The sequence below is a fragment of the Chenopodium album genome, chromosome 2 (assembly GCF_948465745.1).
Source record: "Chenopodium album chromosome 2, dcCheAlbu1.1, whole genome shotgun sequence".
Lineage (NCBI taxonomy): Eukaryota > Viridiplantae > Streptophyta > Magnoliopsida > Caryophyllales > Amaranthaceae > Chenopodium > Chenopodium album.
Genome location: NC_137835.1, coordinates 81,137,854 through 81,164,802, shown reverse-complemented (window position 1 = coordinate 81,164,802; position 26,949 = coordinate 81,137,854). Strand labels below are relative to the sequence as shown.

The window sequence follows — 26,949 nt, the reverse complement described above, 5'->3', positions numbered from 1 at the left end:
GCAGGCCCACCTACCCCCCCAACTAGCCCACGCACTCCTGCTGGGCAGATCAGTCCGCAGGGGACTCGCGGCCCACACTCTCCCACTGCGGCAGACCCACGGACCCCCCCGCCCTCCTCATCTCCAGTCCACCGAGGCCCAGCTGCCACACCGAGCCCAAACCAACCCCACCAGCCCACTCCTACACAACGGCTCACCTATTCTCCACCTCCAATGCGGGGCGTTGAGCCCATTCGTCCCACTAGGCCACCCCCTCCTTCCCCACCGGTTACTCGTAGCCAAAGAGGGATTTTTAAACCAAATCCTAAATATACTACGCCCCATCCCACATCACACATAGCTCTTCAAAAATCTCCGCTACCCAAAAATCACAAAAAAGCCCTACATGACCCTAATTGGAATGCGGCGATGAATGATGAATATAGTGCTTTGATTAAAACAGAGACATGGGATTTGGTGCTTAGGCCCGCGGGGGTGAATATTGTGAATTGTATGTGGCTTTTTAAACATAAATACAAATCTAATGGTGACCTTGAAAGGCACAAAACTCGTCTTGTTTGTGATGGCAGGTCGCAAGAAGTTGACATTGACTGTGATGAGACTTTTAGCCCGGTTGTCAAGCTGGCAACCATTTGCACTGTTTTAAGTATCGCCATGGCTAAAAAGTGGTCCATCCATCAACTAGATGTTAAAAATGCCTTTTTACACGGTGAGTTACAGGAAACTGTCTACATGCATCAACCCCCTGGTTTTGTTGATCGTCGAACACCCGGTTATGTATGTCGTCTCCGCAAAGCATTATATGGTTTAAAACAAGCTCCAAGAGCTTGGTACCAACGCTTTGCAAATTTCCTGTTTCAAATTGGCTTTTGTGGTCTCTAAAAGCGACACATCTCTTTTCATTTACCAAAAGGGGGATGACATGGCTTATCTCCTACTTTATGTTGATGACATTATTTTAGCCCCTTCTTCTGACAGGTTAAGACTTGGATTTATTTCACAGTTGCAGGTTGAGTTTCCCATGTCTGACCTAGGGCCTTTGAGCTATTTCTTGGGAATTGCGGTAACTCGAAAACCATCTTACTTACTTCTTTCACAGGAGAAGTATGCACAGGAGATTTTAGAGCGTGCGGGCATGGGCTCTTGTAAGCCCGCAACTACTCCGGTTGATACAAAATCAAAGCTCAGTGCAAATTCGGGTTCCCCTTTTAGAGATCCTACTCTATATCGAAGCCTGGCAGGTGCTCTTCAGTACCTTACTTTTACTCGTCCTGATATTTCTTATGCAGTTCAACAGGTGTGTCTTTTTATGCATGATCCTAGGGATCCACATTTTGAAGCATTAAAACGCATTCTGCATTATATTCAGGGCACCATTGATCATGGATTACACTTATATCCTTCTGCTCCGACTCGACTTATTACTTATACTGACGACGCTGACTGGGGAGGTTGTCTCGACACTCGTCGCTCTACCTCGGGCTACTGTTGTTTCCTTGGGGACAACCTTGTTTCCTGGTCAGCTAAGCGTCAACCTACTCTCTCTAAGTCGAGTGCAGAAGCAGAATACAGAGGCGTCGCTAATGTTGTTTCGGAGGCATGTTGGCTCCGTAATCTATTACTCGAGTTACATTGTCCGCTACGGCAGGCCACCATTGTTTATTGTGATAATGTTAGTGCAATTTATTTATCTAGCAACCCGGTTCATCACCAACGCACCAAACATATTGAGATGGATATACATTTTGTTCGGGAAAAGGTGGCTTTGGGTCATGTTCGGGTGCTACATGTCCCTTCACGATATCAGTTTGCAGACATATTCACTAAGGGTCTACCGCGAGAACTCTTCTTGGAATTCAGATCCAGTCTTAGCGTACGTCCTCCTCCCGCTACGACTGCGGGGGTGTGATAGAGATTATTAGAAGATAATCTTGTCATAGGATATATTTGTGTGTATAGGATATATTTGTGTATATTGTATCCTTATCTTATTGTGTGTAACTCTATATATTTGATCAATGAAATATACTCCAGGCTAAGGAGTTTTCTCATAATCTAGCCCGTAATTTTCTCTCTTCTAACCAAAAACCAACTCTAACTTAATTGGTTCATTAAATAAATATCATGCCCATAAATTTGTTTAGTGTTTGTTTAAATTGTTAGACATAGACAATTAGTAATAAAAAAAAATTAAAAATACTATACTATTCAATCCAAATTTTAAATTGTAAATTTAGAATTTTGAGAGATTATAATGCACATGCAATCTAATACTATAAATCTAAAATAAGATAAATAATATATTCGAAAAATATAGCTTCTCGAACATGTAAGGTCTTGTTCGATATATCTTGATAATTTTAATTTACAATTATTAAAAATGTTTTTTTTTTTGTCCACTATCTAGAGATCGGAGAAGTATAATATTGCATTACAAGAAAATACAAAGAAATTATGTATAATTATACAAAGAAGAAAATCGTTAGTCTAATAACTAAAGAAAGGGAAGATAAGTGGAATTTGAAGCCAGTAAACAAAGCTCATACTCAATTTCTCCACAAGTTAACCTACTAACTACAAGTATAAACATCGACTAAAAATTGATTAGATTATAATTTTGTGATCAATAAGCTACATATACAATAATGTTGGCACCATTTAATCTTAGTAAATTAAAAAGGAGACGGCGGTGTAACTCTCGTTACGGTCAATTTATGTTATTTCAGGTCAGTGTAACAGCTGGTCAATATAATACAGTTGACCATGTAGCCCAAAATACCAAACAATTTAGGTCCAACACCACAATTCAACCAACATTATTTGCAATTTGCTTCTAGACGTCCCAAAATATTCATTGTCAAAGTTGCAATGCATAGAAATTGAAATGAATAATAGCTTGATTAGTTAATTAGGATCCAATCCATTTCTTACCCTCCATAATAATACATCTTCTAGAAAAAAAAATCCCATGTTAGAAATTAAAATTAAAAAAAAAAAAAAAAACTTTGAATCTATTGACTATTAATAAGTGAATGAATGTAGAGTGGATGCATATATATTAAGGTATGTATCTACACTATATATTGTTCTTTTTACCAAAATCATATGAGATGATTACAATATTTAAACTTATTAGTTTAATTTATATCTTAACTTTATAGAATTCATCTTATCTTATTTTATTGGACCTAATTAAACATTGTTAGACCTTAGTGAAACATATTAACCCGTATTAGATCTCATCAAAATCAATCTACCCTTGGTATAAACTTATCATTAGCTCATAGTGTCTAGAAATAAATGAAAATAACATAAGGAGAACATATCCTAAGAGTTACTTATCCGAACCTGAACTTACTTATAGTTTCTTCTAGACTTATTAGACCTCTTAAACTATTAGCAGAACTTATCGATCTAAGCTTTATTTTCCTGACAAAAGGGTACATAATAAATTAATAAGACCTATTATATTGCCACAAATTGGAAATAAATTGAAATTAAAGCTCGATTCCATCTTCAACCACATATATATACAACTTAACCAAAAAAATAAAGATGGGAGCATGGGACCATGGTTTAATTGAACCTGTTGAGGAGAAACTATGCAAACTATAAACCATAATTTCATAATTAATGTAACAACTTTTCCTTTGCTGAGAAGATAATGGCTGTCACGTTAATTAGTATATGTACAATTATTTAATTCATAATAAATAACATCTGCCTTTTGTCTTGTTAGCAAAAGTTTTTTTTTACTACCCGCCATTTCTTAATCTTTTGGATTTGATTAATAATTGATCATTATCTTCAATCATTTGGGAATAATTGGAATTCAAGTCTCATTATATTCTTTAGCACATGTCAAACTGCTTCAACTTTTTACTTAAATAATTTGGTTATCAATACAAACTGTCATATTAATCACAATCTTTGGAAGCTAGTAGCATAATTGAGCTAAAATATCATGAACTATATACATTATAATAATATAAGTACAAACTAAGTATAATATGAGCTACTAATCTTTGAATAAAACCCATAAATTTTAATATGCTATTGTTATTAATTAGTACTTATTGTATGTTAAACAACATGCTTCTAGAAAGTTAGTCGTTTGGTGGATAGATTATAGTGCATGCATATTGGATTTGTCATTTTAATTATCTATTATTATATATAATATATCCGATTCTAAACAATCTTTATTATGATGAACTATTTGCTCAAAGGTTAAGACTTAAGAGTATTTAATTAAGACAAGAAAAGAGCAAGAATGTGTTAATGTGAGATAGCATTTGGGCTATAACAAGTGACGAGTCCTTTTGTGTTCGGGTATAGTAAAGGGTAAAAGTGTAAAAAATTATATTTTAATTTTCAAGTATAACAAAAATGTAAATAATACTTGTAAAAGTAACGGTCAGATGTAAAAAGTGTGACCAAATGAGAAATGAGCAACAAATATTAAAGCACATATGTATGATGTAACCGAATCAGAAATTAATATGGGTTAAAAAATAAATAGCACTTCCTAGTTGATTATTTTTCTCCAATTCTTAAAGGCTCTGAGAAAATTATTACTCCGTATGATTCACATGTGATATGTTTACAAGGACAGTAATTACTAATTAAGTTACAATTACACTGATGATGAGGCCCCTTAAACTTAAAGACTAAAGTAGTGGTGGAATATTGTGACACAAATGAGGTGATACCACTTTACGTACGTCATTAACGGCCAATTGGTCATAAAGACCTTAAATATTTAAAGTATTGTACCTAATAACATTGACTGATGCTCAAGGTGAAGTTATGTACTCTTATTATGTATGACCCAGATATTTATTCCTTCTAAACAATGGTGATGATGACATACATTACATGAACAACAATTACACGGTATCCTCTTTGGTGCAAGGCCTTAGGTTAGTCCATGACATAGTATAGATCAATGCAAGAACCTATCTACGTGCCTACATATGGTCTCCTAGATTTTGTTCATACGAGCATATATGTTGAATTCTAAAGGATATGAAACGGACATGGGAGTTGAGAATATAAAACGGGCATGGGCAATGTATAAGAAAGAGGATGGAGGATCCAGTCCACTTACAAGCTCAGAGGAGGTTCAATAGTAAATTAAAACTAATGACGATAGGAGAACTATTTCCTCTAGCTTATTAGGTAGTAATTTCTCTCTTATTTCTCGGTTTCTTCAATGTAAGATAACTTGCACATGATCAACAATAATTGGGTTTAAAAGATAACATAAGACAATGGGAATCCATCTTTGACAAGTGCAAGAGGAGTGAGGAGTCTTCTTAGGTCATCTAATTAGTAGCAATTGCCTTCATGATTGACTTAAACTAAATTTCCACAATACATATCATAGGTTATGGACTTTGAGGACATTTGCTATGGAATATATATGTAAATTTCGACAGGATTGGAGGACTTAATGTGGAAGTTTCCGACATTATCTACTGTATGAACAAGAAAACTTGTTTAAAATGTTACTGATGGTTTTTTTTAGTTAGTATTCGTTGTAAAGTCTAATAAGAAGATAGTAATCAATTTAGTATTAGTAGACTAGTATGAGTATTAAAAAAAAAAATAAATAAATAAAAAAAATTAGGGTATAAACATCCTTCTCATTAAATAAACTTACCCAACATTTCCTACACAAAAAAAAAAAAAAAAAAAAAAAAAAAAAAAAAAAAAACTTACCCAACATATTTGCGTCATAGGTTCACGTCTTTTTAGGTATGCAAAGAAGTAATTGGAATGATAAACATTATCACAATAATTTATCGTAAATAATACAAAGTGACTTGTTTAAGAATTAATTATTAAATAATTAATCGTAAATAATACAGATGAATTTAGGGGTGTTTAGGACCTGTTCTCAACTTCTCATTGATTGAATTGAGTTGAACCGAACTTATTAGAACTGAATTGAACTAAACTAAACTTATTAGAGCTGAGCTAAACTGAATTAAACTAAACTAAACTTATTAAAGTTGAACTGAACTGAACTGAAAATAATCTAATGAGAACAAGACATTAGTTTATCAAATTGGAATGGATTAGTATGGACTATAGAATCTCTTATCCAAAAGGTAGGTATTCTAAAACCTATACTAGTCTAAAGTTGTTTGGTTTTATAGTTGTATGCTAGAGAGAGGTAGGTATGGGGTTCTAGGGGCATGGGGTAGAGTTAGAATTCCTTGATTATGAGATTTCTAAAAGACTCTCAAACAAACATATAAATAGAATAAATTCTAACTCTATTTCAACTCATTTCAAATGATATAATCCAAACGACCACTAAAATAGTGTGAGATGGTAATACCAGATAACAAAATGAATGTGTGAACAAGAGATACCTTAGAAATAATTTTTAAAAAGAGCTTAAGCTTGAATATATGGTTGTTGGAATTTACTTCCCTGAGTTGAATTAAGAGTTAAGCCACTAAGATTTCTTTTCTTCTTTTTGAGCCAAGCTAAACCACTTACATTTGATCACGTATTAACACTCGTGTTTACGCAAAAACGCAAAATACTTAACGTACGACGATTATTTCTTTATAATATAAGGATGACCCAAAATAATCCTTTGGCATATTCTATTAAGAAAAAGTGATGCATATTGCTTATTTATTCGGTTATTTCTTTTCGAGTAATGGTGCTCACAAGTTACCATGTTATTGCTACGAAAGTTCATCTCCCTGCGAGTTATTGTACGTAATGGTATCTGCCAATCCATCTAGGCATCAGGCATTGCATAGATTCTAACAAGATCTCACTTGAATTTAATCATGTCTATCCCTCGTATGTTCAATAAATGCTTGTTATATTAAAGGATACAATGGTAGCATTAGTAGGACAAAAATTAGATGACACTAAGTTGAGTTGGTCTAAGATAATACAGCATTGAACATGAAACAATACATGATATAGCACGAGCATGGCCAAGTATGAAGCACGACACATTAATGTGCGTGCCAATCCGTGGACTAATGCTGCATTTTTGTTGAAAAAGCACAATAAGACGCAGGACAACTAATTTTAATTTTGTTGAAATGGTTTTGGGCACCAAGTTGGCATAACGACATCCTACTAGGGCCATTGGGGAACTCTAGAAATGCCTAATCTTGTTGTATCTGAATAACTATTAGTCTAAATTTGAGACTTTAATGCACAAAATCAAGCAATATTTGGAGATTTTAGGACTCGATGTCAAAAATTTAAGCAATGGTATAATGATACCGGATGCCTTATATAATGTTTTTGGAAATATATGGAACTACTTGTTGGCAACATAAAAGTTCATGAATCATGATGTTCTTGAGAATCAGATACTGATACGTAACTTGCTACAGATATGAGTAGTATATAAGCAAAGTGAATGGCTTCAATCCCCCAAATAGGCTCCTAAAGTCTCCTGACGTTCATGGAAAGCACCTCATCGTCTTTCCTTTTCAAACTCAATAGAGTTGAAAATTGTCTCGTGAAAATCACATTTCAAGTTAATTTTAGATTTTTTTTTTCCAAAATTGAAATGAATATGACTATGTCAATGGTGTTCCTTGAGGTTATAAAAGTTAATTTGAAACCATAACAAATCTACCTATAGGTCAATAAAGTTCCAAGAATCAGTTATGTTGAAAGTTCTAAGAATCCGTTATGTTGATTTACCCCGCATATAGCTATTTCGCCAAGACCACGTTTACAAATTATGACATAACACATAGTTATTGGGCTAAATTGTAGTAGGCTAAGCCTTACCGATCCAAGGCACTCCTACACTTGATCATTTTCGGTAGGTAAGTGAGAACTTGATGAAGCTTTCGTGATAGCCTTTTTATTTAGAAAACTACCAAGAATTTGAAAAGAAGTTAGTTTCTATTTCGTATGTTTAAAACAACATTATTAACATAAGTTTGACTTTTTTAATTTCAAATTCATTATACAATCTACATCTACCACATATATCATGTAAGACTTTTACAGTTTCAATATAATATTAAAACAAAACCCTTTGACTTTATTCCTTCTACATTAACAACATTACGTCCTAAATTCACATCTTAATGTGTTTTAAGTCACTGCTTGCGTATTTGAGCTAAAATTAACTGCAATTTTTTGACTTTCTTTTTTGAAAAAAAAAGGCTTACCATAGAAAATTTTATTCTTCAATCTGGATTATAGATTATCAAACATAAATCGGAGAGCATTGCACATTTCAGCAGAATGCAGGCTATGTAATGTTATTTTCTCCGTAAACCTCAAACTCGGAGAGCATTGCACATTTCAGCCTGTTCAACTCATAAATCGGCTTTTCTAAGCAGGATTTTATTCTCTACAACTTTGGGAAAAAAAAAAAAAAAAAAAAAAAACCCAACTATGCACAATTCTGAGACTGGACTCCAAGTAATCTGTATTTCATGAAGTTGTTGGTAGTTTTAGACTAGGACTGGGCTCAAGCCTTTGGAGGACACCAAACTGGCAGCATAATCCCGTGCCCAGAGGTCATAATGCACGATTTCTTCCAATGAAGGTGAATTCACCAACTCATCCCGATGTTTTGCGCAAGTTAGCTCCACAACTTTAAAGATATCCAAGTAGGCTATCCTGCAAACCCACGATACATATTTAATTGTTAGCATCACAACAGGAATGCTCAGCAAGTCGAGAAGACACCATAAAAACTCGAGAAGCAGTTAATATTAACAAGCAATTACGGCTAACAAGTATACAATCAATTTCCTGAAATAATAACAACGAAGTAGAAAGGAAATCACCCAGCATAGGAAGTGCACACGCACGCAACCTTAATATCCTATCATGCCAATCTTTCATATTTTTGTAATCAGAAAATGCAGGAGTGACATAAAAGAGGGCAATTAATCATGAATGATAAAATGAATGTAGTTTTTTCGTCTTTGTTGTTGCAGGCAACAAAGTTTCCACTTCAGAAAGCTTGCTATTCAATTCCCTACTAGATTTGAAATATTTTTACTAATTAAGAAAAAGGAATTCACTAAAAAAAGTTCAGAAATTAGAGATAATTATAGCTACAGGTGAAATTAACATACTTCTCGGCAATGAACATCTCTACGGCTTTCTCATTAGCAGCACTAAGAACCCCAGTCATAGTGCCTCCAGCACGTCCTGCAGAATAGGCCAGATTCATAGACGGGTACTTTTCATTGTCCGGAGCTTTAAAAGTCAAGGGACCACACCTGCAATATAGCATTCAACGCATGACTTTCAAAATAACCAACTGAGAGTAAGTAAACAAGTGTTCGTTAATAAAAATCATACTAAGCTTTCTATTCAATATATTCTCTGATTTACTTAATACAGAATTATATTTACCGCTCTTTCTAGAAAGAACTAGATTTATGAAAGTTGTGATGAAAAGCATCGAATAAATTTTTAAAGCTAAAGCTGGTAAATCCCTTTACATGAATTTTAAAAGCTCACCTCATTCATAATTGATCCCTGAAAGTAAAGTAAATTAAATTTTACAACCAATATCTATATGCATTCCCATTACTTTATAAATATTTGCTGACTGCTCAAGCTTATATAAATGGTAGAGCATACTTACTTGACGAAATCAAGGCGTGGCCAAGTTAGTTCTGAGCAGTATACTCTATCTGGCCACGACAGTGTGTACAATATAGGTATCCGCATATCAGGCCAACCCAGTTGTGCAATAATTGATGAATCCTGTAATGGCAGAGGTTAATGAAAAATCGGGAACATTTAAGGCAATTGATAAGGCATCTAGGCATCTAGTGCTTCCTATATTATTAATTCTGACTCCCTCACTTTCACCTTGACAGTCCTAACTCCTGATTTCCACCTTGGGATATTGACAGTCCAAGACTCTAACCTTTTGCAATTAGGGTGTATTAGATACATGCAATTATTGGTCATATTTTGGCACTCCATGTGCGTGAAATTGTCAACTATCAGACTCAAATTGATATGAAAGTACATCACGGACATCTAATATAGGAGACATGTGCCACATTATGTAAGAAAAATCTTTTGACTGCATTATACTGATCTACCTCAGAATGTAGACAAAGTTATGACCGCAGTCTGCATGGGACTAAGCAGCCCTGATCTCAGCTAAGCTAAAACATAATTGATATTGAAAATGAGACAAACCTGCGTTTCAATCATTGAATGGATGATTGACTGTGGATGAATCACGATGTCAATGTCATCATATTCGGCCCCGAATAAGTAATGGGCTTCAATAACTTCTAGCCCCTGTCAATAATTTAATATCAGGAAAAATAACTCAAAGCAGGAGGGGTTATGGCCCATCATTTTTTTTAAAGTACACTGTGCTCCATACAATGCAACAAGAACAGACCTTATTGAACAAGGTAGCGGAATCTATTGTAACCTTCTTCCCCATATTATTCCAGATAGGATGATTCAAAGCACCTGCTACCGTAACCTCTTTTAGCTTTTCAACAGGCCAATCTCTTCAAAACAGAAAAAAAACAAAAGGGGACAAAGGTAAGTAACTACATAACTGCTGGGAATATTTGTTGCTGACAAGCAGTCTCTGAATCCCTCCCCCCCCCCCCCCCACCCCCCACGCACGCGCGCACATCCAAGATATGATAAAACTGAAAAAATAAATAAATCTAACCCTGTCCTTCCCCCAACCTTCAATAAAACAAAATGAGGTAAGTTGTCGTTGCATGCACAGCAGGGAACGAAAAAATATCTCACACCCACATTCATCATATCTAGGTAATTGAGATCTACAAAACTACATTGTTCACAAACCTAAATGATCCACCAGATGCAGTCAAAATAATGCGTCTAAGAGATCCCTCTGTCAATCCTTGGATACACTGAATATAAAAAAACTTTTTGTCAGTTGGACTTCTTAACAAATTCAGAACCACATATAGAAATTCAAAATCTACAGAATGTGAGAAAACTAGAAGCAGCCACCAACTAACACACCCAAACATCGTTGATGATCAAAGTATCTCCATATAAAGTCATATTTACATGCAAGAGCAACAATAGAAACTTACCTGAAATATGGCAGAATGTTCAGAATCAGCTGGGAGAATCTTCACATTATGCTTGCGTGCAAGAGGAAGCACAAAAGGACCACCAGCAATGAGGGTCTCTTTATTAGCTAGGGCAATGTCTTTGCCTGATTCAATAGCTGCCACTGTAGGCTAGAGAAAAGAGAACCGGTAAAACCTCAGAGCTGTAAGACTATTTAACTTGTTCAAAGATTAATGTATGAGAAATCTAATACCTTCAGCCCTGCACAGCCAACTATCCCTGTAACTACTGTAGCAGCATCTGGATGGCGTGCAACCTGTTAGGATAGAAGACAAATACTACTTTAAAAATACATTATCAACAATGATGCACCAGCCAGAGTGATTGAAGTCATTATTACCTCAACTAAACCCTCCTCGCCTGGAATAATTTCTGGCTTGTGCTCAACATCAGCTATAGCTTCTCGGAGTTCATCAATTAAGGCCTCATTTCTAAGGGAAACTAATTTGGGTTTGAATCTCTTGATCTGAAATCATAATTATATGTGATAAGTAAGACAGAGGACTTGAATTAAACGGGCACCCAACAACATAGGGGGTTAATTACCGCTCAGCCTCTTTTTTGTTACCAACATGCTTGTACTTGAGAGAGTTGCTTTATGTTCTTCATTCATGGAAACCTTTTCATAAAACTACATTCTATGAGACACGAGAATACATATAGTTTATTATGTTTTTGGGTACAAGTAAGAAGGAGACCAAGTGAGGCTCCAGTAAGGAGACTAAGTGTAGGGATCATGAAGGGTAGGGGAAGAGGGTGATTAAGAGTGATATGAGTGCTTTGGGAATTGAGGAAAGTATGGTGTTGGATAGGGCGGTGTGGAGGGAATAAGTTCATCTCAACGACGTGTCATGATTACATAAATGTACTTTTGTTTATTTTATTTTAGTATTCTTTGATTATTTCATTACCCAAATCGTGTTTTATGAACTTTATTGATTTCCTTTGCTAAAGGTTTTTCAAACCATTATGATTTTTTAACTCACACGTTTTTACAACTCGTTTAAAACTTTCTTGAATTTTATTCTTGGTTCTCTTTAATTGGATGTTCTTTCTTTTTTCAATTTACACACCTTTTTTCAAACACTTTCAAGTGATTATCTTGCTATGTCCCTTTTTCCTATATCAGACGGTTCCTTACGATGATTCATGTTAGCCAGCCCCAAATCATTTTGGGACTAAGACTTCGTTGCTATAGTTGGTACATGTGCTTGTTTGAATATTAGTGTCAAACCTATTAAACACAATTGAATATCTCTAAAGCTGTTAAATTTTTTCAATAGTATGAGAGGGCAGTTTATTACTTTACTTAGGGGGTGTATGTTTAGAAGAGGTTTGTGGCAAAAAGAGAGGTTTGCAGCCATTAGAGAGAGAGGTTTGAGGCAAAAGAGCCGCTTGAAAACTCAAACCTCAAACGTGATTGTTTGGTTAAGAAAGGATTGAGAGAAAGTTTTGAGTCCAAATAGCTAATCTTGAAAAAACTAGTACTAGGAGCTTTTTGTTGAGAAAGGTTTATTGTAGGCCCCATTCTATTCACCTTAAAACAATAATATTCGGTTAAATATTTCAGTTCTAAAAAGTTAAACAAAAATAAGATTTTTTTAATTTTTATTTTTATTTTATTTTTATTTTTTTTTACATATGCTTAATAAACTGAATTAAATTATTACAAACTACACTAAACTACTTAAAGGAGCCTTACTAGCTTCTTCATGAATAGGAGTATCAATCAATCAATCATCAATAATCAATAACTAGTTTGACACACCAACAATGACACGTGTTATTTCCTGTGCTTAGGGTTTTTTTTTTTTTTTTTTTTTTTCCAATTTCAAAAATAAATCTTTATATATATATATATATATATAAAGTATAATTGAAGATTTGATGTATCTTTCCAAAATATACATATTAACAACTATAAACTTAAGCAAAATATATGAAAAATAATATTCTTAACATCATTTGTTAAGGACTATTTTTTTTTTTAGGAAAGACATAAATTATGTACAACATATGTTTATTATAACAAGATTATATAATATTTTTTTATTTATTATGTAATAGAAGCTACAAGGTTAAACAATGAAATGCGAATATCTAATCAACAAATGATATTTTTGTTATTTCCTTGAATAATTTATGATTAGAATTTCAATCAATTAACACTCTATGGAAACTTCAATAATACTTGCTAAAGATGACACACGTTGATGATTCTTAGTGTGAATTTTTTTTTGTCATTTTTGTTGTTTTTAAGCATTCAATTGATTCAAATAATGATCCGAAATAGTGTATTATAGCCTTCAATTTTGGACAATTTTTCACTTTTTTGGACCCGGTAATAAAAATTGCCGAGATTCTTCCCATGGACCCTAATACACCCCGAGAGTCCATTTGGGTGTGTTAAACTATCCAATATACCTTGAAACTCTCAATTTACCCGTTTAGAACTTGTTTACAACTTGCACTGATTTCATAAACTCAAGGCTACCACGGACATTTATGGCAACATATAATGATCCTATATGGTTCCAAACGACATTATATGACCCTGGAATGTATCCCCTAATATCTTGAGACTTTTCGACACCGGGTCCCGATAACTCCGAAATTGGCCAAAAAGTGTGTATTATAGCCTTCAATTTTGCCAATTTTTGACTTTTTTTTACCCGGAAACAAAAATTGCCGAGAAGTTACCTATAGACCCTTATACCCCCCGGGAGTCCAATTGGGTGGGTGAAACCATCCAGTTTGCCTTTAAGCATCCAATTTACCAGTTTCCGTACACATCACTTGTATTGGCTATAAGTTTCCACGGGGCCTTTATGTAGCTGAGTTATGGTTGTATATGGGTCCAAACAACATCATATGACCTCGGGATGCATCCCGTAAAATTCCGTGAATTTCTGACACCGAGTCCGGATACCTACTAAATTGCTCCAATTTTGTGTATTATAGCCTTCAAATTTGACTTCCGTACATCATTTTCTCACCCGGCAAGATTATGAATTGAAGTACTTCCATGGGTTCCCAAAGGGCCTTAGGAGTCATGGATGATGCCCAGAACCATCTCAATCATCCTTAATCACCATGTATTAAGGCAATGATGGCATACCCTCAAACGACAAAACTAGTTGTTTGTATGCCTTGTCCTTGGGTGCACATGTCTTGTACACATGCCACACGCCCCCTTGCACCATCCCACACCCCAACAACTTTGGCTTTGTCACTTGTCTCAATCCACTACTTAACATTTTTTAGCATATAAGAAGCAACGCTAACCTCGTTTTGAATGTATGTAGCATACGAAAATATTTAATGTTAATTTTACATATAGTTATTGAAAATTACTGTGCATGATTCAACTTCTCTGTAAAAATAAGTTTTAACCAATAAATGATTCAATTTCAGCAAATCTTTCCTTTTTTTTTTTTTTTTTTTTTTTTCAGGTTCAGCAAAAATAATTTTAGTTTAGTTAAAATCCAGTGAAGAGAACAAGGCCATAGTAAGAGGAAATGACTCTTCTACCCTAAAGTTGAACAAATTTACACCCCTTTACCAAGTTTGCATAAATTAATAATAAATTATGCATATGCTTTTATTTCTCATTCTACACAATAAAGTAGCCATCAACTAACAACTAATTATCAAACACTTTTATAGAGAACACAATTAGTTACTACAGGTAACTACTCAAACCAGCTTATGCAAACAACTAACAAAACTAGTTAACCTCTCACTGCTAAACAAGGCCTTAATATAAAACAATTTGCCAGAAATCTCCATATCGCACTTGGTATTAAATTACTCATTGAGGGTTTCTTTTAGGCACCCCTAAATTGTGATTGGATAAAGAAAGCATCTCAACGGTGGCATAATATTCCTATTAAAACAGTTGCAATCACACTTTCATTCATAGAGTATTAACAGATAAGATGAAAGCTAGCAGGTAACGATGGTCCACATTATTGATAGACAGATCACCTGATCAGCCAGAAGAGTCACATTTGAACCAGCAGCGAGAGCTACAACTTGAAACTTATCTGGGTGTTCTGCAACAATGCTTAAGGTCTGCAAAGCACGAGTCTTAATTAGAACAACAAAACATTAGACAAATTAAAAACATATCGATCTCTCCTAACTGTACACCATATTTCCTAAAACATACACAAGTCAAAAACTCAGCATTGTGAAGACATGACACTTTCAAAACATACACAAGTTTCAGGTGCCAAAATGTTGCACAAAGTTCTTTAGCAATAGTGTGATTACCTGAGTACCAATAGAACCCGTAGATCCAATAATTGAAATAGGTTTTGGGCCATCCCAAACCTTACGATCAGGCTCCGCTACTGCTCTTCCTGGCCAGGCTGGAGGTGGTGTCTGAGCTGAACAACAGATCTTTTTGCTAAACGTTTGAATGTCCTTCCTTTTGCAAGAGAGATTACCTAAAAGTACTTGGAATTAAAATTAATTCTACAATACAGAAAGCAACATTGAACTTATATGTTTGATCTCAAATTCGGAAATTCCCAATTTACTCCCCCCCCCCCCTTTTTCTATTTCATTTGTGTTTGAGGGGTGGGAGTGGATGGAGGTTAGACAAATGTTTAAGAGTCACATAGCTAAAAGAGTAGAAAATAAAGAGGTTCTATAAAAAATAAAAATAAAAAATCTATGTCGACACTTGAAAGCTTAAAATAGTCCACTACTTTCTGAGGCCTTTGTGGAAGTATAGCATACACCTATTTGAACTTTGAAGTGTGTTTGGAAACTCGATAGAGCCCAAGGAAACTCATTTGATTGCAAGTGCTTGATATCATAAATATTTGCACACAATACTAATAATATGCTCTATGTGAGAGTGAGGGATAGCTCAAGTAGTTAGAGCTTCTCCCCCGATTCCAAGTGATCTTTGGATTGATTCTCATCCCCACCCTTGTGGCTTTTCAAACACCAAAAAAAAACAAAATATGCTCTATGTACAATAAAAAAGATAGCAAAACTAAAAGATGTTTCACTGTCCCCCCAAGTCCTCTTAACACAATCTTAAAAGGCATCTGCAAGTCCATGGAACCAATTTGATATATTCCTTCGCAAAGCAAATAGTACGTTACACAAAATGAATTAGCAACAAAGCTCCAAGCAATCCAACTTCACAAAGAACTCTCATCAAATCCATCGGCTCAAAACTCATAATCTAATAGCTTTTACAAATAAGTCCCTAAAGTCATGGAAAAATTAAAGGTCTAAACAGCAATCTAAATTTTGTACAGTAGATGCATTTCAATATTTTCTTTCAGAGTATTAAATCCTGCCATAATCTTATGGATGGGTACAATATCAAACTTGAACTCAAGCATGCTAACTAAGTCTCTATTAGCACTCCCAGGGTCGTAATACACTCGGCCACTCGGGTGCACCATGACATGTGACACGGACACACGGTACACCCACACTCAATTTTTTATCATTTGATCCTATTTAAAAGCTAAAGTTCTCCCAAATGCGCAACGAAATCCTTCTTTGTACAGTACACCCCAGTGCATAACAGAAATTGCGTAACAAGCCCGAGATGGCCTAGAAACTAGACAAGGTTCCATAAAAAGTACACTTAGTAAATAAAAAATGTTGACCCTCCAAGATAGGATTTGTAACCAACAGTTCAGCATAATCTAGGCTTCAAGAGCACAAAAGCATAGTCAAATCAAAAAATTCCTATATAAATCCCAGCTTAGTGATAATAAAAAAAAAAAAGAAAGCATGAAATAAAATATTCTCAACATGTTAAGCGTTATAAACAATACAAGTAAACAACATTTACTAGCAACAATATACACCAAGTCACCAACCCCAGATAAATAAACAAGAAACTGCTACTCAACAGCAACTTAAACAGTCAGAAATTCTTGACACCCAGATCACCAAAACAGTAGCAGAATCAATTAAAATCCATTTAAACAAAGAAAATGAAAGCTAAAATTCCACAAATTAATAGAACATTAATTGATAATTAAAGTTTATACCTTTAAGTTTAAGATGCTGAGTTGAAGAATTAGAGGAATCTAAAAAGGAGATAGCTCTTATCTCTGCTGTTGACAAGAAATTTAGAGCCATTGGAGCTCTGCTTCAAACTGTACACCCAGAAAGAAAAAGAAAAAAAAATTCTTAGATTAAATTATTTTTTTTACAATTTCTTTTTGTAATGGGGTAATGCAATAATGCCCCTTTTAATTGAATTTATATTGGTGAAAATTTACAAAAAAAAAGGGAAGAAATTTGAGAGAATAACGTTAATGGGGCGGTGTTTTTAAATAGGGAAAATAACAAGGATTGGCCTTGGATAAGAGTACAATTGTGGCCCAGCAAAAAACCCAAGATTAAACCCAAAAATGGGGGAAAATAATTCAAAAACAATCCAATAAAATTTGGGATTAGTGGACGACTGGTCGACTGGACGGGATTACGTAATTCGTATGTTTCTAGATTTGAGATTCAGCTTGTACTCGTAATATATACTCTTTCCGTCTCTTTAAGATTGTTCAACTCATAATATTTTATAATTTTTCGTTAATCTTATCGATATCATAAATGTTTTTTTTTTACAGGATCATAAATGATATTAAGGGATTCTAAATTCGTGATCTTATTTTCATATACATGTACTTTTGGTCATATTAAATTTGTTTACCACCGATTGCATCCTTTTAAAACATTTTTTTTTAAAATCATGTTCTAGCATGACAATTTGTAAAATACAAGTTTATGACCTCAAGAAAATTGAGTGACAATTACAAATATCAGCAAGTTTTAGTTAAATATAGGTCTATACTTGTTGATTTTGTTACGAAAATGTCATGCTTATTAGATATTATTGTTGACTAATTTACCATTTTACCACTTGATTATAGAAGTATTTTGTTTATTAATAAGGTGATGAATTGAGACAATGAATCTCAAGACAATCTTATAGGAATGGAGTTATAAGAGTAGCTATGAGAATAACTTATAAGTACTACTAATATGTAGTTCCACTCTTTTAATACATATTTAATGATAACTACTCATTCTCCTTGTTCAAAAGTTATACTCCATATAAAATAATAAGGAAATACGAAATTAGGATACAATAAATGATGTTTAAAAATGACCCAATCTAATTCGAATTGACGCGTTTCAGAATTTGATCTGTATAGACACAATAAGTAGCCTAATCATACCCGAAATGACCCTCCGAACCTTGTCGATGACCCAAGTTAGCATCTCTACCATCACAATCTAATTGTTGGAATTAATTCAATTAAACTTGCACCATACATTTTATGTGGAGTACTTATAGTCTTATACTTGTAATATTGTGAATGGAGTATATTGATCTTACTTATGAGCCTGTAAGGATTATAAAAACAAGTGTAAATAAAACAAAAAATATATATATAAATATAAAGTAAAATAATTTATAATAAAAAGAATAATCTGTGATCATAAACTTTCAAACTAATATTTTTTATTTTTTTTTTTGGAAAATGATTGCCCAAAATTATGATCATACATAGACATCATAGTCGTTAATTTAAGTTTTTAACTAATTCAAAACTACTTATGCTAAAAAAAAAACAAAATAAAACTGATAGAATTAGCTTACAAATATCTCTGAGTCTGAATAGAATTAGGGCTTACCTTCTTTTCTTCTACTTCTTCTTCTTTTTTCTTTTTCCTTTTTTTTTTTTTTTTTTTTTTTTTTTTTTTTTGGTGAAAGAAAAATTATTATTATATGCACTATTGGTATAGGTTTAATTAATAGTCTAATAGTAATACAATGGTTCATAATGATCACAAATATCATTTTAACATTTTTGGACACATCCAACACAATATTTTATAACATGAATGATTGTGATTTTGTGAATAGTATAATGATAATTGTTGATATCTTTCTTTTTTTTGATGGATTTAGTTAGAAAATACGGAGTATTTGGTAACAAAAATAATTTTAGTGACATTTAATATGGGTTAGGATTTAGGAATGAGGTTTTATCCCAAGTATCTAGTAATTATCTGAATTATTCAAAAATTTAATTTATTGAATTTGTTTCCTTTTGCAATGATTGTAAATGATATACAAAAGTAATGGTTGATATCTTTCCCTTTTATTTATTTATTATTTTTATGGATTTTTTTTAAAGAATTATTTTTATGGATTTAGTTGAACAATATTTAGTGACTCAAATAATTTTGTGACAATAAAATGGAAAAAAAATACAAGTTTATCTCATTGATAAAAAAAATATATTTATCAAAAATGTTGAAATATACTTTAGTGACAATATAGTGTAGGTTGAGCAATGAATTGTTTTTTTTTTTTTTTTAAACCATGAACTCAATTTTTCATAAGAATAACTTCATGTTGTCCATAAAAGTAACCCAAATTCACCTCATGTTGTCCACAAAAGTAATCCAAATTCATTATACAAGTGAATTCAAGTAATTTATAAATAAGTAACTCTATTTGGTCATTCGAATAACTTTTATTCTTTTGTTTTAAAAAATGAAAGAATAATTCCACTTATTTTAGGAAGTAACCCCTATTTATTATTTAAGTAACCTACATACTCATTAAGGTAATCCCATTTACTCATCACTGTAACCTCCCTATTACTTAATTAATCGTCTTGTATGTGGTTATGTGAGGTGGCCACACCATGTGGCTAACCTGTATAAGACTTTGTGTTCTTTAATAATATTGATATGCTTTATTTTTTGTAAAAAAATAGTCAACAAAAGGTAAACAGCTAAATGATTAGCCCTTTTTAATGGAAAAAACCAAAAAAAAAAAAAAAAAAAAAAAAAATGGAATCCCCAGAAATATGGAGTGGAAAAAAATAGAGAAGCTGACTACAAAATGTCATAGATCATAACAAACCTAAAGTCTGGTACTTTGTAATTTGTACAAGGGATCAAACCTGATCTGAGAAGAAAGACTTCCTTCAAATGAAAGTAAAAATAAATGAGCCTATTAAAGAATAAAAATTAATAATTGACAAATATTTTTCCTCAGAAATCTAAATTTATAAAGCAACCGGAAATCTCACTCATCCTATGTACTTGATGATGGTCGAGGCTTTGTATAAATAGAACTTTTTACTAGACTTTTTCATCATCTGTGGAATCTTGTCCATGTCTTTGCTTGGGCGTTGTATGGCTCCGACGCTCTTTTCCACCGGGCTTTGATGAGGCATTTCCATACCAGATCATCCCTAATACAGCTATCATCATACCTACTACCACCTGTAAGTTCAGACCTTCTTTCCCGAAAAAGACAAACCCTAGAATTAGAACAAGGATGGTCTTCATATGGCCAAGTACTTGGAAGGACACAGCTGTGAATCTACCGATGCAGATAAACTGGCTCAGGTTTGTTCCAATTGCAATTATGCATGAAAGAATAATTAACACCTGAAGGAACCAAGAAATGGATATATGAATATAAGAAAATAAAAAGCTGATATCAGCAGACAGTAACAAATTGATATACATCACAAACAGTTTCTACTCCAATATGGATATATTACATCTGCGTTAATTCACTCCAACATTTAAATGATGTTTCAAGCTTGTACAAAGAGCCAGTAAAAAATTATCTTAGACCTAAATTATTCATCAGTTGATCAGTGTGCATTTGGAGCATCAAAGTTTTGCAATATAGGTGCAGCAGGATAAGTAGAAAAGGCGGAACATTTACAGAGTAGAAAATGTATCAGACTGTGAACTCAGTCTCACACTAGCACCTCAGTACCCCACTATTCCCGGGGGCAAGGTAAGCACAGATATACACTAAAAAGAAATGCAAAAAATGGTGCACAAAATCAGCAGCACAATACTGAAGGAAGTTTTCAGATACCTAAAGCCACATGTATGACATACTGCACATAGCACAAGTTATGATAGTCCAGCTTCAGCTAGTATAAAACTATTCCAACTAAACTGTCAATCATAACTTTACAGTGGAATTAGCTACAGGCATCCTAGTCAAATAGAGTCGAGCACATGAAACTACAAGGAAACTCTTGCCAGGTTCCACAACATGCATGCTTTCTTAAGCAGCCCATAAAGAAGGATGACAAGGAAAGCGCCCATCAGCAGCCGCCAACAATGAAATTGAAATTTGAAATGGCCCCCTCTCCAAATTCAAATGAAAAAACAAATGTTTTGAATACTGATTAAAAGTCTACTTACCACAGATGGTGTAGTATAGTTGAATGCATCAATTCTCTTATCTGTCAGCCAGTAATCCAGGAACGGACCCAGTAGAAGCAGGGTTCCAGCCTGCGCTGGTGCAGTGTGGCCCAAGAGGTTGAATGAACTGAGTGAATACTTCTTTTGGAGAAAATGCACATACTGCATACACAACACAATAAAGTTTAATAATAAGAGCAATAAAGAAGGTATGACAAGGTAGAAAGCCTACATTCTGTCAAAGCTTCCCTAGTAATAAGAGAAGAGAAAGCTAAAATGGAATACAAATGATGAAAAGAAACCATTCTTGACTTGACAAGCAGATCTCATGCAAGCCTGCTCCAATACTTCAATAATAAAAAAAAAAAATGCTATCTTTTAAGAGTAACATAAAGTAAAATTAATTGACAAGAAGCCTATTGTCCATTGTCTGCAAGTTGATGAGTCGACATGATAGTGGAAAACTTACTATAAATCCAACATATGATTAGCTTCGGCAAATGAAATCTAATGATTGAACATAAAGATCAGAAAATAGGAACAAGCATAAACGATACTAGATCTGCATCTCGATAAGCCCCAATAAATCATGCCTTGGAGAAAAAAGAAATTCCTCACAAAAGCTATGAAATCTGCAAAGCCATCTGTTAAAAAAGTTAACACCAAAAGCTTCCGTCTATCTAATTAAATCTATTATTCCAAAAGCATCTGGCCAGTAAAAACAAGCCTTCTGAAACCTTGTAATATATTATGAACTGACAGATCTACAATAAAAATGAAAGGAAGAAGAATGAGATTTAGATTGAAAATCCTGGAATTGCAGAAATAAAAGGATAGAATATCTTTTTTTTTTTTTTTTTTTTTTTTTTTTTTTTTTTTTTTTTTTTTGAGAATAGAATATCATGTTTTTGAGTGGCCTTATCACTCCCAAAAGCTAAACAAACCAAGGCTACCAAGCTATCAATGCAATATTCTATATGCCCTCTTCTTTTCATACTCTCCCTTATTATAGCATTTTCGATTCTCCTTCACCTCCAAGTCTCCAACTACCTTCCTCCTCAAGATAGAGTAGATATTACTAACAGAATAATATTGGAGTATTGAATCACCTATAACGCCACTCACCTTAAGCCAGTTCATAACGTAATTACCGACATACAATACCATGGGTATTAATAAATAAACTAATGCCTCATATAATTAAAGTTCACTTCATCACCATTTCCAGCTAAAAAGCTGTATAAAAGCTCTGATTAATTCCCAATCAGCTTCAACTAAAACCAATAACAACCACCCCAATCTTTTGTTCATATCACCAAGCAAACAATTTCACTTAAAATATGTCAAATCATTAAGACTTTCCTAAGCTGATGTGTGACAAATCTGTTAGAGCCCAATCACTGAAAAGAAACCATACATCTAAAGGAACTAGAACTTTGTTGCATTGTAACAAATTGCCAATATGAAAGGAAAAAGGAGAAAGCAGAATTACTGCCTCTACAGATTAATCCTGGCTTTTCCACTGAATCAGTTTGCTACATACATATTACAAAACATGACTCTAGACTATAATCCTCTTTCTGATGTATACAACATAGAGCACTACCATTAGTACCATATCCAAACAGAACACAGGACTCAAAGAGAGTTGTTGTGAACAGATTGTGTCGCCTGTCCTTATGGCTCAATTGCCTAAAACAGAATATATATATATATATATATATATATATATATATATCCAGTAAATACAATCAAATACCCTATCAAAATTTTAAACCATCAACATGGCTAGGTCACAGTCAGAGAAAACTCTGCATTCATCAAGTCTTTATAATCCCAGAAATATAAAGAACATCATTTATACAGCCACATATCAAGCATCAAACCACAAGTATGTACTGTCCTTAACTGTTGATGGAGACTACATGGCAATGGAAGTAATTTTGAACTTACATATTGCTGCAGAGCAGTACTCCACACTGCAATTGATGCTGCTACAAAACCTTTCATATTTACACTCACGTCAGTAACAGTACAGACACCAACACCTATCAGCACGAGCCCAATGCTGAGCTTGGTGTCTCTGGAATATCGCATGCTATCAAACACGATCTCAAAAAAGCACAGTACAGGAATCATGCTCAACTTTGCTATCTGAGAATTAAAAGCTTAAGTTTACTGCAGGAATAATATGAGAACTAAAAACAGAAGATATAACCTAACTGATCTCTCACCTGATAAAAACCTACTGAATTCCACATAAGACTAACATTCATGCCAACAATTGAAAAGTTAGCAAATAAGACAAATTTCAACAGCTCCAACAGAGGTAAATGGGAAGGTTGTATAAATCCAAGCCAGCGAAGAACGATCGTCATCAAAGTAGTGGCAACAAAATGCAACCCAGTCAAGGTTGTTGCTGCAAAATGTTGTTAATAAAGTCATTAAAATGAAAGGAAAATGATGATACGAAAATATGAAATGCATATAACATATATGCAAAATCATGAATATATAGGCAGCTAACATGAACCTTGAACCATTGACTCTGTCAGAAATTAAGAGGTTGAGAGAAAGAGGAGAACAAGAACCAGAAGCTTGCATATTCTCTCACTCAAATAAAGCATCTAGTAAGCATGGAAGAGCATATACAATGACAATAAACAGATGGCCTATTACAGAAAAGTGAAATGGGTTTGAAAAACAGGAGAAATAATGACACTCTAGGGTAATACACTCCACAAACAAATCTTTCCAAAAGCTCCAACAGTGCCTTCTCATTTCTCAAACATTACTGATAAATCATCATTAAAAAAATATCTTCATGAAACCACATTCTTACACGCAATGCTCCTTTTAATATGATGTACTTCTACCATAACAGATAGCTCAACCATGACAAGTCTCTGAAGTTTGAACACATCCATATTGATGTCAATGAACTTCAAATCCAATTTCTCCACCCTACCGAAAGCTTTGTCTTTTCATAAAATGCATGTACAAGAGTGTTCATTTATGAGAATACATGTGTATGAGAAGTCACAAATAGAACACCTGCCAAACAATTCGATATTGAGAACAGCAAATAATCTCAGACTAGAATTCAATTGATGGTCACACGTGCATTTTTCACATGTGTTGAGCACGTACAAATGTCATACTAATAGTTTTGTTCACATCTAAGCAGTTAGTTGTTAGAAACACGATATCATAAGGCAGCAGGACTTTTACTTCCTTGCCTTGATAAATGCCGTTATTCAATTGTAATATGAACATATCCCAACACCAATATTATACAGTTTGCAGTCGCATAAACACACATCACGATATTGCTAAAGCAAACTTCATAAAATTTTCATTCATTTCACCATAAGAAGGATACATAAAGGAACTACTAACCAAAACTAAACTCATAGGTAGCCATCAACGCCTTGTTAACAATAATAACTCCCACCGAAGTAACAACATTGAACATCCAAGCAGCCGCGTCAACTGCAGCTTTCGTATCCGCCTTGCTAGCTGCAGCCATCTCTCTAAATTAAAATATCAAGTTATAAAATCCTCAGCCCACAGCTTTGTTAAAAAATTGGCAAAATTCCATGTGCCAGAACAAGCCTCTTCATATAACACTATTCTGCAAAAATAGAGTGTAACACCATAAGATTACGGTAAAATTTCCGAAAACTCATACTTGTACTACATTGATCATGCTTTACTAATAATTAGCATAGTAACACTTGTGGCATCAAAATGCAATAATGTATCTTCAGTTCTTCATAACAATTATATGATACACGATCATAACCGACAAGTAATAGTGCATTGATATTTTAAACGACATATAACAAATAATTAAACTTGAACATGTGATTTACGGGATTTAACGTTGCACTAAAAATTTAGGAAATTTTCATCATCATAAAAGGTCTAAGAACCCTATCACCCTAAATTTCCCCCAAATTAAACCAAAATCTCAGGAAAACCCTAGAATTTAATCAATTTCAACAATGAGGATCAATAGAATTTCTGGAATTTCAAAACCTTACAAATCAAATTAAAATTAACTCAATAGAAATACATTTAGAAAATCAAAGGAAAAGTAGAGAGGAGAGAGAAAATCACCTCAAGCACAAGCTCAATTGCAATGGTGTTAACCATTGAAGAGGAAGTTTCTGGAATGAGGGAGGGAGAGTGATGGAGAGAAGAGGGTCAGTTACGAGTATCACTAGAAGTGATAAATGTTTCCATTTTTTTTAAGTTTTATTAATTAATTAATTTTATTGTACCAAACTATGTTATCAAGTGCATAAAATAATTTTCGACACATTAACACATGATAATTTATGAAAAATCTATTGATAATTTGATATTATTTGTTAATCTAAGTCAGGTTTTACGTTTTTCGGTCTATAATAAATTATTGTAGACCCAAAATTTGACGCTTTCAAATAATATAATCACATTCTGAATGATATAATCACTTTTTTAGATGATATAATTATCTTTTTGTGAGTCATATTTTGATCTCATATTAAACCATTTAATGAGATTATATAACTATCTTTAGGATGATAAAATTTAAAAATCATCTTTTGAATGATGTAATTTACTATTTGATACTTTTTATAATGATAAATTCACTTTTTGAGTGATACATTTACATAATAGTTTCAAGATGATATAATCACTTTTGTAATAATATAATCATATTTCGTATGATATAATCACATTCGTATGGTATACTAGGTTAGGTCTACAATAAGTTATTGTAAACCGGGTCTATTCTAGTCTTAATATTTACCTTTATGTTAAGTAGGAATCAAAAAACAAAGTATATGTTAAGAATAGCAAAACCATTAACATAAACGATACTTAAAATTATATGAACAAATTAAAAGGGTGATAAAAGATAATGATAAGCGGTACTACACATGTAAATTTGTCACAAAGGAAAACCATGACCCTCTCAAGAACTCTAATGTACATACAAAGATGAATATAAACTTTTTTTTTTTTTTTTTTTTGAGAAAATCTATTATAATCTTTATCTTGAATTTAGAATTCAAAAGATAAGTATATATTATACAACTATACAAGTACTTCATTAGATAAAATTTCATCTGTTTTTTTTTTTTTTTTAACAAAAATAAAATGGAGATAAAATTTCATCGGTTTAAACCGCCACCCAAAAACTATTTTGTGCTAGCCTTGTGGAGTTGTGGTTAAGCCAGGGGGGTGGGGAAGGCTGCTCAAGTTGGCCATAGACAAGCCATGGTCTTTGCTGCCTCCCCCTTTGAAGTCATCTTTTTGCTCATCTACTTCAATTCTTCATTAGGTGAACTCAAAACCCACCTCATGTCTCTGAGCCATATGAACCGTGTTGGACTTATAGGTTAGTCAACTCTAACACTCTCATATGAATAACAATATGCTTGTAAGATCCTCTCCAAAAAAAAATCATATGTTTGTGAGATGGCTTTCGATGAATGTCAAGTTCTCTGACTTATCATTCCATGAGTCACTTCATAATGTGCAAGGATGCATAAACGGCAACCCAACAAAATGCCTCATAATCCTGTCAAAGTCTTAGATAAT

The 26,949-nt window shown here is 33.5% G+C and overlaps 2 protein-coding genes across 2 annotated transcripts; both read right to left on the bottom strand.

Annotated features, from left to right (window-relative positions):
• Positions 1-8,209: 8,209 nt before the first annotated feature.
• On the bottom strand, positions 8,210-17,402 carry LOC145603030 (1-deoxy-D-xylulose 5-phosphate reductoisomerase, chloroplastic-like). The gene is made up of 12 exons (XM_081659163.1): positions 17,145-17,402; positions 15,391-15,566; positions 15,103-15,189; positions 11,456-11,581; positions 11,309-11,371; positions 11,076-11,225; positions 10,819-10,886; positions 10,394-10,508; positions 10,183-10,287; positions 9,614-9,735; positions 9,096-9,242; positions 8,210-8,631 (listed from the first exon to the last, which is right to left on the bottom strand). The coding sequence occupies exons 1-12, from the start codon at positions 17,233-17,235 to the stop codon at positions 8,463-8,465; spliced, it is 1,419 nt and encodes a 472-aa protein (XP_081515289.1). The 5' UTR covers positions 17,236-17,402; the 3' UTR covers positions 8,210-8,462.
• A 2,685-nt stretch (positions 17,403-20,087) lies between these two features.
• Positions 20,088-25,617, bottom strand: LOC145603020 (UDP-rhamnose/UDP-galactose transporter 6-like). Its single transcript, XM_081659154.1, has 6 exons — positions 25,477-25,617; positions 24,754-24,988; positions 23,589-23,773; positions 23,308-23,508; positions 21,355-21,516; positions 20,088-20,574 (listed from the first exon to the last, which is right to left on the bottom strand). The coding sequence occupies exons 2-6, from the start codon at positions 24,881-24,883 to the stop codon at positions 20,263-20,265; spliced, it is 990 nt and encodes a 329-aa protein (XP_081515280.1). The 5' UTR covers positions 24,884-24,988; positions 25,477-25,617; the 3' UTR covers positions 20,088-20,262.
• Positions 25,618-26,949: the final 1,332 nt, after the last annotated feature.